Below are 19,317 nucleotides of genomic sequence, written 5' to 3' on the forward strand. Positions count from 1 at the left end.
AAAAGTGTCTGCAATAGGAAACAAACATTTTTTTTGCCTGATAACTTCAAAACTTTCATGAATGATGAAGATATAAATAAAGAATCTGATGTCATAACATTCAATTTACATCTCAAAGTTTCCAAAAGCTTCATTGGGTCCAGAGTGGCTGAGTGGTCTAAGGCACTTGCATTTACAGATCACTCATACATCTCACCTCCATCCACATGAGTTTAAGTCTTGGCTCAACCAACATAGGTATGTGAGAAACTCTGCCAGTAGCTTCCCATGGGTTGGTGGTTCTTACCATGATCTTCCCAGGTTTTCCTCCACCAAATATACTGGCTGCCATGTACAGCTTATCATGTGCTGACAAATGGCATTAAACCCCAGAAAACATAAAATACCAAAGATTACATAGTTATTATATGTTGCTCATGTTACTTAATTTTGATTTGTTGTTGTTGTTGTTGTAGGGTTTAATGCCATTTTTCAGCACACGATAGGCTATACATGGCGGCCAGTATTAATGGTGTAGGAAGAACCCGGAAAACCCCCAGAAAGAACAACCGACCCACGAGTAGCTACTGGCAAGCTTTCTCACATAACCACATTGGCTGAATCTAAGACTCAACCCACGCAGACAGAGGTGAGATGGCAGTGATCTGTAACGAAGAGCGCTTTAGACCACTTGGGGCCCCTCTTCATTTTGAAATACCTGATATGGGGCAATTTATTTGCATATGAATGGAGTTAGTCCCACATACTAACTTTATTTGTGATCATTTAAATACTGACATTATCTCTACTGTTGACTGTAAATGGCATAAGCACAAGCTTAACATTTTGTGGGTATTTCTAAAAATATACTCACATTTTTCACAGACAAAACACTGTATGGCAATAAATTCTGTATCATATTTATACTTATGAAGTTTACATTCAGAGGTAAATTAAACTGTTCATCACAAAATCTAATTATCATTTTTAAGACAATCATTTTTTATATTTTTTACCATTTGGATAATGGTTGCCCAACAATAATTTTAAGTTGGGAAATTGATTTTTCTATGACTGGCATGTAAAAGCTATATCCCAAGCAATTCAAAACCAGTAGCACCAGAAGTGTATGCATATACATTTCAATATTTCTTGAAAGACATGATATGCAGCACTGTTTTACCTAATAATAATAATAATAAATATTATTATTAGTGCTCTATCTCATTATGAAGGTTCCCACTGAGGAGACTTTACCATTCTTAAAATGCCATCAATGGCAATTAACACTCTGACCTGACGAAAGCTGAAGTACATGTATACTACAAGAGTCATGTAGTCACCTTTCCTGAACTTAAATAAAATATTAATTTTTGTTCTAAAATTTAACACTAAATTAGCGTTAACAAAGTCTGCTCATTCCTGATCCAATATTTTTCAATATGTGGTGCTTTCATTGTTGAATGATACCGGTAGTTTGACAGCCAATCTGGCAGGCACAAGATCACACTTCCTTGATGGCCTCTAAACATGTTGACATCCTTTAAAAGTATGTGATTGTGTTGGATGCATTTGTTGATGGAGATACATACATGTACTAATCTTACAAGAAATACTGGTCAATGTAGAGTACACTAAAATGAATTGCCATTAAAAAATATGTGCAATTAAATACTAAAAACTGATACTTATAGGCTGAACCAGACAGTGTCAAACATACTTGTACTTTTGTCATTAGAAAAAGCTGATTTTACTTTTAGAGCAGTTCTCCATTTTTTTTTCTTCTGATATTTACTATTGCTGGAGACTACCAATGTAAGGCATGATTTGTGATGGAGCGTTATAAATTTAAATTGCACACGCATATGTGGCAGGAAGCATAACCTTAAGGTAGGAGTAATGTGTGGAAACCATCTAGACTTTGTCTCTAGGAACTTGTCTAATGCTTGGGATGGAGCTGATGGTACTCTTACATTGGGGTGATGCTGTCTTCCACACATGCATCAGCAATTTCAGGTAAATAGCTGGTGGATGGACAGGTGTTCTGTTCTGACATGAATTAATGCCATAATTTACAGCATAAAAGTGAGTGTTCTGAAGGACTTGTTGCCATGGGTCAAAAGAGGGATTTAACTTACCATCTGCATACAAAGGTCAAAATAAATGTATTAATTGCTAGCAAGTGACCCAACAGTCTTCAAAAATAAAATGTTGAGAACTCCAGCACAAATAGTGCCATGCACCATTGGTCTCTGCCACCAGTAAGATCATGAAAAAAAAACGTGGAGACCTGATTGTTGGTCTTTGTTTTACCATGAATCAAAAGAAAAATTAACTAAACTTTGCTCTAATGGTCAAAAATATTAAACTTTGTAAATTAGTTAAATCAAACAAAATGCTTTAAGTTCAATGAAAGAACTTCATTTTTGTTTGGAGTTCAATGCTGTGTGGCAATATCTCCAATACTGAAGCAAAATGCATACTGAATTTGACTGATTGACGAAAATAAAATACAGCAATGCTTAACATTTGAAAAGAGGCAATTGTCATCAGAATATTCTGCTCAAAAAAATATTAAATTTTGGATACAGGGGATACCACCGCCGTGTTTTCCTGACCGCGATATGTTGGCCTTTTCTGAGCACAGCTTTGAAAAGATGTAATGATTATTAATCGGGCTATAGAAATGAAATGCATTACTTTGGACTATTTCTGTCAGCAGTTCAGTCAAATAATCAGGTCAGGTTTATAGCTAGTTTTACAAAATTCAACGTAATGCCAATAAATGGCAAGAGATATTAATCAAACTAAACTGATCTGGTAAAAAAAGTTAGCAAAGTTAAACATTTTATTAAAAAAATAAGCTATTATGTGGAAGAGAAACAACATTGAATAGGATGTAATGTGCTTGCAATGTCTTACTGATGGGGAAAAATTACTAAAGATTTTAGAAACAAGACTATAAGCTGCATATCTTGAGCTGAGACGCATCAGCTCAATTTGCAAGTATCTTTCAGCTGATGCCACTAAAACACTTGTGTGTTCATTAGTACTTTCAAGACTGGACTATTGTAACTCAATTCTGTCTGGTTCATCTAAATATCTGCTCCAGAAACTTCAAAACACAGCTGTTCGGATCATACTTAGAGTACCACAATCAGAACACACCTCCCCGCTGCTCTGTACCCTACACTGGCTATCCATTCGATCCAGAATCAAATACAAAATTTGTTCTCTGTGCTACGTTTCACTGTCGGACTCTAGTCCAACATACCTATCCGACCTCACCAATGTGTACACACCAGCAAGATACTTACGCTCCTCTTCTGACAATCGTATACTCATTATTCCCACTATGAAAACAAAGGCATATGGACAGCATTCTTTTGCATACCAGGGCCCAGCAACGTGGAATGAATTGTCGGTCACATCCTTTACCTCAAACAATAAATATCAGCAACACCAACATTACATTCACACAGTCAGTACGAAACCTAGGTATCAATCTGGACAGTAATCTCATGTTGCACCAACATATCATGAACATATGTAAGGCTGCATATCTTAAGCTGAGACGCATCAGATCCATTCGCAAATATCTTTCAGTTGATGCCATTAAACACGTGTGTTCATTAATACTTTCAAGACTGGACTATTGTAACTTAATTCTGTCTAGTTCATCTCAACATCTACTTCAGAAACTTTAAAAAGTTCAAAACACAGCTGCTCGGATCATACTTAGAGTACCACGATCAGAGCACACCTCCCCGCTGCTCTGTACCCTACACTGGCTATCCATTTGATCCAGAATCAAACACAAAATTTGGTCTCTGTGCTACATTTCATTGATGGACTCCAGTCCAACATACCTATCCAACCTCACCCATGTGTACACACCAGCAAGATACTTATGCTCCTCTTCTGACAATTGTATACTCATTATTCCCACTACGAAAACGAAGTCATATGGACAATGTTCTTTTGCATATCAGGGATGAATTACCCACTGAACTGAGACACAAAGACACAGAGATCCCATTCAAAAGTACTCTTAAAACTCACTTATTTCGACTGCAAGAACAAACTTAAAGACCTAATAATGTTCTCTACCTTAAATATTTTCAGCATGTTATGTTTTTAAATTTCATGGTATTTGTTTTTTTGTAATATCATTATATGTTGTTTTTTTATGTTATTGGTGTTGTCTAATGTTGTAAAATGCTTAGAGCTTCTAAAGATTAGGCGCTATAAAAAGTCCTCATTATTATTATTATTATTCGTTCAAGAAACATATCTGCCACATGAACCTACTTAAACATACTTCGGCATACCTTGACTACCGTCGCATTGCAACCAATTCAAATGTATGCCAATGGTACATGAAAATGCATCCATTTGCTAGCATCATATTTTCGTTCCGCCAGGATAAAGACAGCACAGTAATTATATTAACTGCACATAAATTAGTAGAAGAGTGTTGATATATGCTGCCAAATGTGTGAGATATTCCTAAAACTTTGACTACTCGTTCCGATGTCAACAACACTGGAACAGGCCATACAAGGCCATTATTTGGATAGTAAGACATAGCACTAAAATAAAATCAACATGTGCTATGTCTTATATTGTAGGACTAGGTCGGGATGTAAGCGGCTAACCCAAGTGGTGTTGGCGAATTTCTACTATTCAATAGGAAATGGACTCTGACTCTACACCCCAACAAAAATGTCCAAATATCAAAAATGGGGTGGCAAGGGTAAAAGAAAAATAACACGTAATCCAATGTTTACAGAAATGACGTATCGTTGCGCATAATTGGCCGACATGGTGATATGTATGACTCATTCTCACATAGGGTAGCACTGTCAGTAAATGGTAATTCAGTGTGTTGACAAACTAAAACCTAAACATCCTGGTATCGATTTCTAAAGATCATATGGTAAATTTCGATTCAGTATAATACATAACTATCTCGTATTTACTACACTACATCAACATACACTGTTCGAGTCTCAAGGCGTAAGTAGTTTCTGTAAGGGCTTGAAAATTTACCAAAAGGCATTTAATCTCCGGGTTACAAGCGCCATGTAACGAGGCCGTTTGTGACAAATACACCAAAACTATACATTTTGGTTATAGTTTAAAATGCCACTAAATCACCAATGGTATATTCAGGTGAAAAAAAGAACACAATAATTTTTATCATGAAAATAAGTGAACAAAGTAGACTACATTCTGGATTAAAATAGAAACTCGGCCAGTCAACTCTTATTTGTTCATGTTATAGGCGATATAGTGAAAGCGGAAATTAACGTGTAATAACTTCCTGACAACGGGACGCTCTTTACTTTCAATGGTGATGGTTTAAAGCTACTGAGAATGAGCTGATCTGAAAACAAATGCGACAGCAATGATTACACAGGATAACGAGGTATAATCAAATATTTACACTTTCAGCAAAGATAGAGGCATGCATGGTCAGAGCTCAGAACGGACAGTAGCTCTGTCCTTTGATTTTAATTGTATTTGAATGGGTTTTAAGTACAATACAAATAAATATTTTAATAGATGCATTCAATTTTGAATACTTGTTTCCTTATCATGTAAAATTATCATACAACCTGACGAAACTGTAAAGGAAGCATAACATGGCATTATAACCCTGCATCTACCAACAGGAGGCAGTCTAAATTTCCTCGCATCCATGTGATTGTGGCACTGGTGCTGCATTGAGAAGCAAAGGAATCGATTGCAACCTTTGTGATTGATGGACTCATATAAAATGCACTGAATACATAACAAATACTCAGCGCAGTAAACCTGTCTTAGAGAAATCAGATTTTCCTTTTGCTGCAACGAATGTTCACTAGACTCCTACCTTAATCCAACAGCAATAAACATGATTCCTGTAATTATATACATGTACCAACCCCATACCAACCTATTCATCCCTGGCAGCTTCAGGACATATACAGTATTTCAAGCAGAAATTAGGCCTACACTTTATAAATGTCAATGCTGCACCACTTATAGTTATACACAAACTATCTTGCTTGAAATCTAATACTGCAGTTCTGACCCTGTGACATGGATTGATGACTCTCTCGCTAATAATTGTTATGTATATTTAATCTGTGTTATTTTTTTGCTTTCTTAATGATTATAAGTTATGTACATTTTGCACTTGACTTTGTCCACAATCAAGGTCATGGTGTACCTGATCAGTAACAGTTATTTTGTAAAGAACATATTATATAAGTAATATTTCTCTATGAATGTGGATTAAATATTCAGGTCATTATTAATCTTAAACATCTTTACTTGAATCTGAGTCTAGGACATTAAGTCTTTCACTTGGAAATTCCTAAACTTGTTGAAAACTTTGAATATTTTATAAAAGAGACTGACCTACATCCTGGTTCTGTTATTGTGTATGAGCTTTTTATATAATGTTTTTTACTTGAAAAATTCTCATTCTTGCCCTAATGTCTTAAGCAGAATCAGTCTTATTGTTGTGTTCAGTTTGTCATTTGAGTGTATTTATTTATTCCAGTTATTAGTGTTCAAAAATATTCTTGTAATAAACATTAATTTGGAATTATAGTGAATTCAGATAAGGACATTTTGGATAATATTATTGTGATACAACAAAAGACTGAAAACATGTTACCATATTCCAGGCCAGTTGCACATTAGCATTTTCGAAACTACAGGTACATCAACACATTCAGTATCTGTATTTGGAACACCAATGAAATTCAATTGGAACTTCATACATTTGGACTCATGATAGAACCTTTAAGATTATTTGGGATTTAATTCACAATACTGTAAGCTCTTTTTAAATTTTCACTTTGTATTCTAAGGAAATCAATTATTTGTTGAATTTGACAAAACTTGTTGTGTTTTGCTCTTTCAGTTACTTAGTTTAAGACCATAGAGTTGTAACATAATGAAATTAGAATTGAAAACAACTGTGTCCTTAGGAAAGATAGGAACAGCTGTGGTGGTGGCTTTGTGCATATGTAAGAAACTATATAACTTTTTCTACTTGACCAGATTTACACTCTGATAATTTGGATCCTTTTGGTTTGACTTATGTAAATCTGTAGTTACTGGTGCAGGACAGTTAGTTCATAAGTTTGAAGGAACCTAGGTCAGATTTAGTTAGACTGGGAACTCCTACTTTTTGGTGATTTCAGTATTTTTTTTATTAGTGTCAACAATATGTATAAAATATGTGAATATCTTGCCATGTCAACTTGAATATTATTTGATCATGTTTTATGTAATTGCCAAAAACAAATATGTCAGGCTGGGACAGTCCATATAGGCATTAGAGATCATTTTTATACCTTCTTTGCTATGATAATTAAGGTCACATTAGGAAACACAACACAGTAAAATTCAAAACTGTGAAGTACTACATTAAGGATTTATTACAAAATTGTTACAAATTAATTAGTAAGATCTCTGTAGAAGTTAACATTATATAGATAAAATTTAGATACACGTTTACAATATTTCACAATGAGATTGGTCCATTTAAAGAAATAAAATTAAAACAATGAACAGAATCATGGATAACTACTGAAAATGTGGGAAAATTAAATATATGCATCAGTTATTGAACATTTATGGGAAAGATAAAATTAATGCTGTTGTGTACAAAATGTTATCAAAGTTAGAAATCAAGTACATAGAGATGTTAGAGAGAGACACAGTCTAATTATTTCTATGACAAAGTTAAAAAAATTAAAACCAGCCCAAACAAATTATGGTATAGAGTTGAAATAGCTCATTTACAGTTCAAAATCAAAAGATGATGCTAATATTGTAGTGATTGTTGATGGTGGTTACTGCCATAATCCATTATTTCAACACCTTCACTAATGTATCATCTACCCATGGAGAAAATTACAGCTGTACCACAATTTTCATAGTACAAGGCACAAAGTGTTCATAATAATACACTCCAACTTGAATGTGTAAGTTAGGATTTTGTAACAAACAAATGAGTAACCCTGAAGCATGTAAAAGTATATGACTTAAGAATATCCCTGCAGTGTTTATAAAAGACTCATTTTGCATTATATGCACAATATAGTAACTAGCATATGCACTGATTGGAAGCTTTTATTATATGCAGATGATAGTACTATCTTGTTTTCACATCAGGATCTTATCTACATTTCAAAAAAGCTTGTAAAAGAACTAGAATCAGCAAAATTTGGCTCACTAACAACAAATTATCATTATATGTTTTGCTGAAGGCAAAAAGTATTTTATTAAAAAAAACTGTGAATTCAAAATAACATATATGGCCACATAATGAATTATCAAAACAGACTTAAATAGTTATATCTCCATAATGACATTACTTTCATGTGAATGCATAGTCAATAGTATACTTAAAAAAGTAAAGTTAAAGTTTATCTTTAGACAAGGTCAGTGTTTATCACTGAAAACTATAAAAACATTACGTTCTGCTCTAATACAGTGTAATTTTGACTGCTCCTGTCCTTTGTGAACTGGTACAAATTTCAAAAACAAACTCTAGATAACTGCTTAAAACTTTTAAGATTTATAAATAACCTTGAACTCAGATCAAGCACCAGACAGTATGTGTTGCAAGTGTAGGAATACTAAAAATGTTGGACACAGTAAAACTGAGTTAAGACTAAATTATGCTCAGTAAAAAATATATGCGAAATGTCCACGTTATATGAGCTAAAATATTTAAAAATGAGTGGTCCTCACCATTTTGTCACTTAAGTAACAGTAAATTTAATATTCTTAAACTATTTGTTTGCAGTATAGTTTCAATGACTTTCTTTAATAACACCATAAATGACTGCAAAACTATTAACCAGTTTTATGAAGAAAATTTCAGATATCTCCTTGTAATTCATACCCTTAGAAAAAATGCAAATTAAGAGGAAAGAGTTGAATGATATTTTACAAGAATGAATTGATTTTAGTCATGTTTTCAATTCTGACATCAATTTTTAAGTAATGTATTTGTAATTTGTGGGCATAGTTGAATATATCATTCTAATTCCAAAATGTACCCTACCCCAAAACCTTTACCCCTCAGGACTCGTTTGGAAATAAGGTTTTATAAACTTTGATGGCTTATTCTTCATATATTTTTATGTTTCTATTACTACTGTTTATTTATATATTTATATTTGTGCTTTATCAGTATTATTTGATTGTTTATACAGGTGTTACTTTGTGTGTTATTTGCTGGTCCTACTTAAATAAATGTATAATTATTAATAATTATACAGTATGACATTTAATAAAAGCCATCTATCTTAATTCCAGTCTAAATTTTATTCAACATACCAAACTAATTAAAGTAGCCCATGAGTCATACAGGTCATCACAGATAATGACAGAGTGTAGTACCAACTATATTAGTTATAGGTGTCATTTTGGGAATTTGATTCCATATATCTTTAATATCTCCATGGGTTTATTTGACTACTTTTTGATTTACTGTATGGGAAAATTAGTAAAGGCCAGATAAATATGCAATATACACCTCTGTTAAAGTTAAATCAATGAAAACATTATTGAGTATGGACAGGATTTTGTATGTAACTGTGAAAATGTAAATGGTGTTTCACCAGGGTCTAGTTTAGAAATATTTTAATTCTGTGATTAATAGCATAGCTCCAGTAAGATTGAAACAAAGAACAAAGCCATTGATAACATATGATATGGGGCCATCCATTTAGTACGTATGCAAAAATCTGGCAAAGCTTGACCCCTCCCCTCTCCCTGTACACATGCATACTTTTTTACACCACCCCACCCCCAATTTCCATAGAATGGCCTATATTTAATCCATGCAAAAACGATCAAGGATTAATAACATTAATGTGTTTAATAAAACAGATAGTCCACCGACATTTAATGTCTGGCTGCATCAAAGAAATAAGCTGCTTAACTTTAAAAAGTTTGTCTAGTGTCCGCTAAAATTAAAATGATGACTGAACAGGTTATGTATTAGACAAATTATTATTGAAGTTTCACCCCACCCCATCCCCATTTCCTATGCACAAATACATTATCAGTAGACCCCCCCATATGCGAGTGTATGCATTTGGGTTAACCCCCCTCAATGTATACATACTAAATGGACAGCCCCTATCTTAGCAATTTAAGATCTTAGTTAAAGATCATGATATAAACATTCCCCAGACATTGTGCTAAATATGGATGGCACAAGCTATCATTACCCTTTTTGACTGTAAATTATATTAAACATTTTTTTACAGCTATCACTTCTGTATTTGTTGAAAAATTGCTAACTGATAATGGACTTTATTTTCACACTATTTCCACAGAATTAAAAACTGTTATAATAGACAAGTACTGAATCAAAATCCTTTTGATCTACATATGTGAGTGAAGATTTATATACAAAGAATTGTAGAATCTAAACCCTTAGAAAATACTGGCATAGATTATAAATATACATGAAAGGTTCTTAGAAGATTGTGCTATTACTATAACATTCCAGTTAACATATTACTTATACATGTATTGTTAACTTGTCCATAGAAAAAATAAACCAGTTTCAGATTAACTAAAATTAGCACAGGTTACATGTCTTTATAAGAAAAATGAAAGATGTGAAGTTGGATTTGGTTTGGTTTTGTGACGTTAAATGCAATTTCTCAGGACATGATAGGCTATAGATGGTAGCTAGTATATTTTGGAGAGAAAGAGCCTGGAAAGATGCTATGAAAAATCACTGACGTACAGGAAGCTACTAGCAGGCTTTCTCACATATCCATATTGGTCAAGCCGAGTCTTGAACCCATGCAAACAGAGGTGTATATCACAACAGATTTTTGTAATCATAAGGGGAGGGTTAACTACCCCCATTTCCCCCAAAGTAGACACCCATGCCTTATTGATAATAGCCTGCTGTATAAATATCAGTCTGGCTTCAATCAAAACATTAAAAAATAACTTGTGGTGTTCTGCAAGGAAGTATTTTAGGCCTCTTCTATTTTTCTGTTATTGATCACCAATATTGATTCAGACTGCAAACTCATTTTATATGTGGTGGCCCTGAGTGGCCGAGATGATCTAAAGTGCTCTCCATTCCAGATCACTGCCATCATTATGCAATAGATCATATGCATAATTATCGCAGAAAAACACTGGTGTTAGATGCTATCAACTATAAATTTAAACTTGCCAAAATCAAAGGACAATCAAAATTTGTATTCTTTGAGACACTCTGTGGATTGTACCTTTTTACTTCTGACTAAATAAAAGTACAACTTTGCTAAAATCTGCATATAAAGGATAAAATTCTTTCAAGCATTTTAAATTTTTAAACATTCTTGTCCATTACTATGCTAGTGATGAAAACAGTGGCTTTATAATCATCATGTACAACATGTCACTAGGGGTTATTATGTGATAGTAACATGTTACTAGGGGTTATTATGTGATAGAAACATGTCACTAGGGGTTATTATGTGATAGTATACAATGAGGTTACCATAATCAATGTTGTCTATTATTTTGGTTACTTACAAATTTGTTTGGTAACTTTGATATATATATGCATCTCAACTGAAACTTGTACAATGATTTTAATGTAAGATTCTGGACTGAGTAGTAGAATAGACAAGAAAAATAGAAAGTGCTCAACTGTTAACAAATTCTTCTGCGTGTGGTTCAAGCACATAATTATACAGCATTGTAGGAGAAATATTACTTAAAACAGCAACAAAAGTACCCATCACTCATTCTGATCTCATCAACAATGCAAAGTAATGTTATGACTTTACAAGCTTTTAAAATATCTCTAAACTATTCAGCAAGTAAATCTCAAAATTATTCAGAAGGCTTCATTTTTCACTTAGTAAATTAAATTTTCTTTTTTCTTATTAAAATTAAAAATATAATTAATTGCTGTGGTGGCCTAAGTGATAAGAGCATCCACCTCAGATGCAGAAGGTTGCAGTTTTGAACCCTAGGTGAGTCAAACCAAAGATTTATAAAACTGGTACTAACAGCTGCCTTGCTTGGTACTCGGCATTAAGAGGTGAGTGTTTGGGCTGGTTGGCCTAGTGTATAATGTGACTGGATGGGGCATGATACTACATGTCTGCGGTATGATCCCTCAGTGCTGGACATCAATATAAACTACCACATTGCAAACATCATAGTGATATGACTCACTTTGTTATAGCTACGTTAAAAATCCGAACCACACAAACATACTCTTACTATATATATAAAAAATCATACTTATGGCTTGGTTGAAAGCCACAATTATATTTGTTTTTATTAAAACATTTGGCAGTTTTAACAAATATAAAATACAGTTATTTCTTATGAAAGAAGAGATTTGTTTTGCTTCTGAGAAATTTTTAAGGATTTATTTCTGTCTGAGGAATTCATTAACTATTGTATCATTCATTCTGAGGTACATAATTTTAAACCTATACTGTATTGTCATTCCTTCCAATATTGCTACCTTTGTCATGATTGTCAAAAGTGTCGTAGACAACATAATGTAAAACCTCACTATGAGGATATGTTTTGAGAAATTTTGTATCAACAGCTCAATTATTAATGTGTGTGTTTAACTTATTGATTCATCCACTGATGTGAAAATTATTTATGAAATATTCTCTCAGGTTGAGCAAGATCCCTTCCTGTGTTCATGTGGTCCCTGTAAGAGATTCTGGAAGGAAACATTTGGTGAAGGGGCTAAACTTATCACTCAACCATCGTTATTACGGGCTTCTTCTACAGCAGCCATCTCCCCTAACTCCAACGTAGTCAAAATTGGTGATAGGGTGTGTATTCCAGGACAGCTATTAGGTGAGGGCAATTTATCTGAATATATGCATGCTTTTTATCTAGAAGAGATGAATTCTGTAATATCTTTATACTTGATTAAAATTTTTAAAACATTGCCATAAAAAATATGAATTGTAGGAAAACTTCATTGTTAGCGTAAAAAGTTTTACAGTCCCAAATTTCAGCATCAGACTGAAAGAGATTGTAGCTCAGGAAATAGAAAGAGAACAATTTTTTAATATTTGGACAATTTTGCACTGCTTTTACACCAATTTGTATTTCTGGTTGGAATTATTAATAGATATATTATACTTCATGGTACAAACACTGATATAATCTGTCATATCATTTATTCTGGTGATATTATGCCTTGGCAAGAACTATTAAATATAAGTAATTTAATTAAGTACAGCACTTATTTCCACAATAAACTTATCAGAAATCCCAGGGAATCAAGATACACAATATACAGGTATGTTAAAAATATGTTGTTTTAATGTGTGGTTTGATAGTGTTCTTTTATTCAAGCTCCTTTTGTGTTTTCTCCCATATCACACATTGGTTTTTCTTTTGGAAATACAATCAACTAACATTATAGAATATGTGTATGACATTGGTCCCTCACTATAAAGTCCCTCAATTATACCACTGTCACTTTTATCAAGCAGGTATGATGGAGCCCATTAAATTGGTTACGTTTGGTTTTAATGTTGCTATTGGTGCTTTGCATATTTTATCTAATTTCAGGTTTTGGCTAATATTAGAGAACCATACATTATGTGATTTATTTCCTTAAGCACCCTATTTTTGTGTACTGATTGCACTATTATGACACAGCCTTGCGTGAACATCCTCTGTAATAAGCTCCCTCACTTAAAATGCCAGTCACGTTTTTGGTTCTGATTCAAAGCATTAAAGAGTGCAATAGAATTATAAAAGGTTATTCCATATATCTGCATGTTTGCAGTGGCTAATTTGAATAATGATAACAAGTAAATTACCAACATATAAATTGCTGTCATTGTCTTTACACTGTGTTTTTTCTTTGTCATTCTATCTTTACTTTGGATGTTTTTCAATAGTGTCATGGCTTTTTTTTTGTGTTTATGTGTAGCCAAACACTGTGCACTCCAGACAGTAGTACAGAGTAGAAAGAAAAATGCACAAGATTCATCTGACAGAGGTGATATTTACTTCAAAGGTAATGAAATCAGTACATCTGACTGTAATTGTATCTATGTAATAATGCTTAAACAAAACAGAGCAAATGATAATTGGAATACAGTAATGTCCACTGTCATTTTTTAATTTTCTTTCAACTTTAAGTTCACAAACTGGATTATGAATAACTTTATAATATTTCACTATTTATGAAATAATACAAAAATAATGAACTAAAATAAAGTTCATTTAATTTTTTTGTAGAATAATAATTATAGGTATAAATTTAGAATCTATATCTTAGATATGGAAAAATATACAGACTTGAAATTGTATTGCTAATCAGCTCCATTCCAAAAGTGTAAAGGAAAAAAAAGAAACGTCTTTTAAATTGGATCAGCTATGGGTTTAACTGGGCTTTCTATTGTCTCCGTTTTAGTCTCATACTGGCATTTACTTGGATAGAATGTGTATCCAACTTCAAAACACATAGATGTGATATTCTATCATATAATGCACTGGTAGATCTAGGTCTGCATTGTTCATTCTACTGCCAATTTTGAAGTGAACAGTTCAGACCCTGACATACCAGCATACATGCAGTTTTTCTGGATCTCTGCTGCTTTCAGTTGGGTTCATATGATAATTTGAGGCAACCTTAAGCAGACTTTTAGATCATTAAAAACAATTTGATTTATCCAAAACACAATCACCTACATACATGGTTCTTTTATGACTCTGGTATCTCTGGTATTATACTGATGCAACATTGAGTTTATATATAAACATATGATATAAAAGATTAGGCTGTATGCCATGATGGAATGAAAATGTGTTGTTGCTTTAATTTCAGTCATTCATGTCCACATTTCTTGAGAAATGTTCAGTTATTACCAGTTTGCCACAGCTCACAACAGTGCCTACAATTTCATTATTTACAGAACATATCTAATATTATAGTTTGTATAAATATAGTAATGTAGGTGCAGTTACTCAAATTAAATTAAATATTATTTATTGTTTTATAATTTAAAATTAAAATAGGTTAAACAAAGTCTATCAGTCCTGATTGTTTAATGCTCTGCACCAGAACTTTATTTTTTTTAAAAATTCAATATGAAAATTATTGATTGCCGTGGTCTTCTACAACAGTGGTCAGGTACTAAACTGGGTCAAGAAAAGAAGATTTTTAGGTCTATCATAACAATAATAGGGTAAACTGAATTCATTTTCAACATGCTTTCATTGTGACATCAGGGCACAATATTCAGTATGGTTTTTACTAGATCACACCTTTAGGTTGACCTCATTAATAAAATGTCCACATAATTTAACTTTGATTTTGCCAGAGTTATTTTTCATAGCATGTAAAATGATCTTCCAAAGAAATGTGGATGAATTTGCATCCAAATGAAGTTAATAATTGCCATTTAAACATATGTGTAATCAAATTCAACAAAATTACACCCATTACTGAAATAGATGGTTTTGAATGTCAACATGACCTGTATGACTTATACTATAATTGTGATCAGCCTAGCTAGTAGTTGAACAAAGTAGATCTGGATCCTGTACATTATAAACATTCTCATGCTCCAACTTTGACTCAAAATTTGGAAATCAGATTGTGATGTATTACTGCCACAGAGTATCATTTTTTTAAAACTATTGTTGACAAACATTTCAAAAGTGTGAGAATGGTGATAATGGACTTGTGTTTGAGGATTTTATTATGTCATTGTCATTATCTGAGGATTTTAGTATGTCAGTGTCATTATTTGAGGATTTTAGTATGTAAATGTCTTTATTGGAGGATTTTGGTATGTCATTGTCATTATTTGAGGATTTTAGTATGTCATTGTCATTATCTGAGGATTTTAGTATGTAAATGTCTTTATTGGAGGATTTTAGTATGTCAGTGTCATTATCTGAGGATTTTAGTATGTCATTGTCATTATCTGAGGATTTTAGTATGTCAGTGTCATTATTTGAGGATTTTAGTATGTAAATGTCTTTATTGGAGGATTTTAGTATGTCATTGTCATTATTTGAGGATTTTAGTATGTCAGTGTCATTATCTGAGGATTTTAGTATGTAAATGTCTTTATTGGAGGATTTTAGTATGTCAGTGTCATTATCTGAGGATTTTAGTATGTCACTGTCATTATCTGAGGATTTTAGTATGTCAGTGTCATTATTTGAGGATTTTAGTATGTAAATGCCTTTATTGGAGGATTTTAGTATGTCATTGTCATTATTTGAGGATTTTAGTATGTCAGTGTCATTATCTGAGGATTTTAGTATGTCAGTGTCATTATTTGAGGATTTTAGTATGTCAGTGTCATTATCTGAGGATTTTAGTATGTCACTGTCATTATCTGAGGATTTTAGTATGTCAGTGTCATTATTTGAGGATTTTAGTATGTAAATGTCTTTATTGGAGGATTTTAGTATGTCATTGTCATTATTTGAGGATTTTAGTATGTCAGTGTCATTATCTGAGGATTTTAGTATGTCAGTGTCATTATTTGAGGATTTTAGTATGTCAGTGTCATTATCTGAGGATTTTAGTATGTCAGTGTCATTATTTGAGGATTTTAGTATGTAAATGTCTGTATTCGAGGATTTTAGTATGTAAATGTCTGTATTGGAGGATTTTAGTATGTGAATGTCAGTATTGGAGGATTTTAGTATGTAAATGTCTGTATTGGAGGATTTTAGTATGTGAATGTCAATATTGGAGGATTTTAGTATGTGAATGTCAGTATTGGAGGATTTTAGTATGTAAATGTCTGTATTTGGAGGATTTTAGTATGTGAATGTCTGTATTGGAGGATTTTAGTATGTAAATGTCTGTATTGGAGGATTTTAGTATGTGAATGTCTGTATTGGAGGATTTTAGTATGTGAATGTCAGTATTGGAGGATTTTAGTATGTAAATGTCAGTACTGGAGGATTGTAGGACAATAAATATCCATTTTAGAACTCTGCTTTGTGATCACCAGTAAAACTGATTTGTGACAGTAAAATCGCCATTACATTCATTTCTCCAGTTCACCTTATTCATCAACAGTAAAACTAAGTTTGTTGCAGTAAAACTGCCATTAACATCCCTTCAGCTCCACTTATCCATAAAACACAATTTGTGAGAGTATACACAGCCTTCTAGCTCCACTGTAATGCAGTGCTGTCCTTGTAATAAAGTTAATGTAGAAACTGCTGTAGAAGACATTACTTGCTAAACGATAAGATTGGTAAATCAAACCAAATTAAAATGTAACTTTGTACAATACTGAGAAAATCAATGAACCCAAACCAATATTAGTCACATTTAGATGCATATCCCAGGTAAAACATAAAGATACATTAAAGTTATACCACAGACTCTATCTTAATCCCCCCCCCACCCATGTGACTGATTGCTTGAGCTTCTGATGTACATATAGAGACTGATTTTTAAAATACCTTGACGAGCTGATTATTCAACCAAAATCATGGACTTCTCATCTTAGGATGAAAATCGTATGAATTTTGAGACAGCATTTACATTTCTGATTCTTGAAATATTGAAATTTAGGTTAGCAATTATTTTAGACATGTTAAAATCAATCACACAGCAGATGGCTCAGCATTGATTTACTACACAGTGTATAGTAATACAAGTCTCCAACCAGCTGGGTATCAATCAGCTACCATATGTACTGGTCTATAAGACAGGTTCAGCAGCATACTTCATAGACCCAGATCTACCATCACATAATGTGACAGCAGATCTGGGTCTATACAGTTTGTTAGAACAAACAACATAGACCTTGATTTACTGGTACGTCGTGCAATGGTAGATCAGGATATATTATGTTGATTGCAGTTTGGTCCCAAATTAAGCATATAATGTGATCTAAATCTGCAAATAGAATAGCAAAATAATTGCTGAAGAGTCTGTAATTTTTTGTACTCTCTAATTTTTCATGCATCGTAAATCCATTAAAATTATAATTATTATTTGTCCTCTGTTTAAACTTATGCAGATTTTAGGCATCTAGGAAGGATAATTATATTTTTACCTAGAAATATTTTGTACACTCCCACAAAATATGAATAAAAGTGTACAGAAAATTGGAGAATATACATTATTAAAATTGTATAGCTCCAACAAATGTGACTGACTGATGTTTATAATGTAACTCTAGTTATTTTAGAAATGTCAAACATATACATTCAATTTTGTGGCAACAGAATGGATATGATTCTTGTTTTGCTAAGCGCATGTATGACTACTTCCGTGAAGTAGTTTAAAAATAAAAAGAAAAAGAAATTAAATCTCCAAGTTCTTCATATTGAAGATGGTAATAAAGTTTTGTGTAATATTTACTTTTTTATTCCCTTGCAATATCTGTGGACAGGGCATGTGGTTACCCATGCAGTTACCATCCTGTCCTGTTACGTGATGTTATGCAACATCACAGTCTGTCCCATCATTAATTTTCTTTCTGTTCAATAACTGTCGAAAGACCCCATGGAATGCAACCAGATACTGGTTTGAGGCTTTGAATTGTTAAAAGCTAGGCAAAGTTTGAATTTTCTTCCATTATCGGTCATAATTTAATGAAGTTATGATCACATTCAGACTTAGAACTTTGCCATTTTATGGCAATATAAATTCATGCTTCTGTTCACTAACTTTTGAAGTAATCGATTGATCTAAGCCAAATTTAGCATGAGGTTTTACATTAAAAATACCTAGATTGTCATTGATACTCATCATTTTCTAGCAAAAATTTAATTGAGTTTATGGCATTTATATGACTCAGAACTTTGCCATCTATGGCATTACAATTTTTGTTTCTGCTCAGCTACTTTTTATAAACTTCATGGATTCAAACCAAATTTGGCCTGAATCAAAAGACCTCGGTCAAGTTCAGTTTTCAAAACTTTCCAACTTAAACTGATTTAGAAGCCCTATTGTACTATAACACTTTGTCCCTCAATTGCCATTTCATTCCACTCAATCACTCTGATGGATGTCATGGATTCAAACCAAATTTGATGATTGTTTATATTAAGACTACTTGGGTCAAGTTTATTTCACAAATTTCTAAACAAAATTATACCGAATTATTTTCAACACAGAACTAGTCTTTTCAAGTGCTTCAGAATTTTGTTTCAGCTCAATTCAAGGACCTCATGCATGAAAACTAACTTGTATACCATATGTACTCACTTATAAGTCAAGTCAAACTGTAAACAACAAAGATCCTGATCTGCCATATGATAATATGCCTACATATCAGAGTTTATGTTGTTTGTTCTACTGATCACTCTTAACAAACTGCA

The 19,317-nt window shown here is 32.8% G+C and overlaps 2 protein-coding genes across 4 annotated transcripts in view; one reads left to right on the top strand and one right to left on the bottom strand.

Annotated features, from left to right (window-relative positions):
- Window positions 1-5,075, bottom strand: part of LOC149783020 (putative phospholipid-transporting ATPase IIB) — an 86,705-nt gene extending 81,630 nt beyond the window's left edge. The window contains exon 1 of one of the 2 annotated variants that reach the window (XM_089934606.1): window positions 4,980-5,075. In XM_089934606.1, coding sequence (XP_089790732.1) covers window positions 4,980-5,041 — 62 coding nt within the window. In that variant the 5' untranslated portion in view covers window positions 5,042-5,075. The remainder of the gene's footprint in view (window positions 1-4,979) is intronic. The other variant, XM_089934607.1, reaches the window with a different exon arrangement.
- Window positions 5,076-5,286: 211 nt separating this feature from the next.
- Window positions 5,287-19,317, top strand: part of LOC149783021 (uncharacterized) — a 32,509-nt gene continuing 18,478 nt past the window's right edge. Inside the window, exons 1-3 of one of the 2 annotated variants that reach the window (XM_089934609.1) lie at window positions 5,287-5,410; window positions 12,657-12,843; window positions 13,262-13,294. In XM_089934609.1, coding sequence (XP_089790735.1) covers window positions 5,390-5,410; window positions 12,657-12,843; window positions 13,262-13,294 — 241 coding nt within the window. In that variant the 5' untranslated portion in view covers window positions 5,287-5,389. Of the gene's footprint in view, window positions 5,411-12,656; window positions 12,844-13,261; window positions 13,295-13,936; window positions 14,024-19,317 lie in introns of both variants that reach the window. The other variant, XM_089934608.1, reaches the window with a different exon arrangement.

Source organism: Sinohyriopsis cumingii, chromosome 15 (genome assembly GCF_028554795.1).
Source record: "Sinohyriopsis cumingii isolate HCF-2022 chromosome 15, ASM2855479v2, whole genome shotgun sequence".
Lineage (NCBI taxonomy): Eukaryota > Metazoa > Mollusca > Bivalvia > Unionida > Unionidae > Sinohyriopsis > Sinohyriopsis cumingii.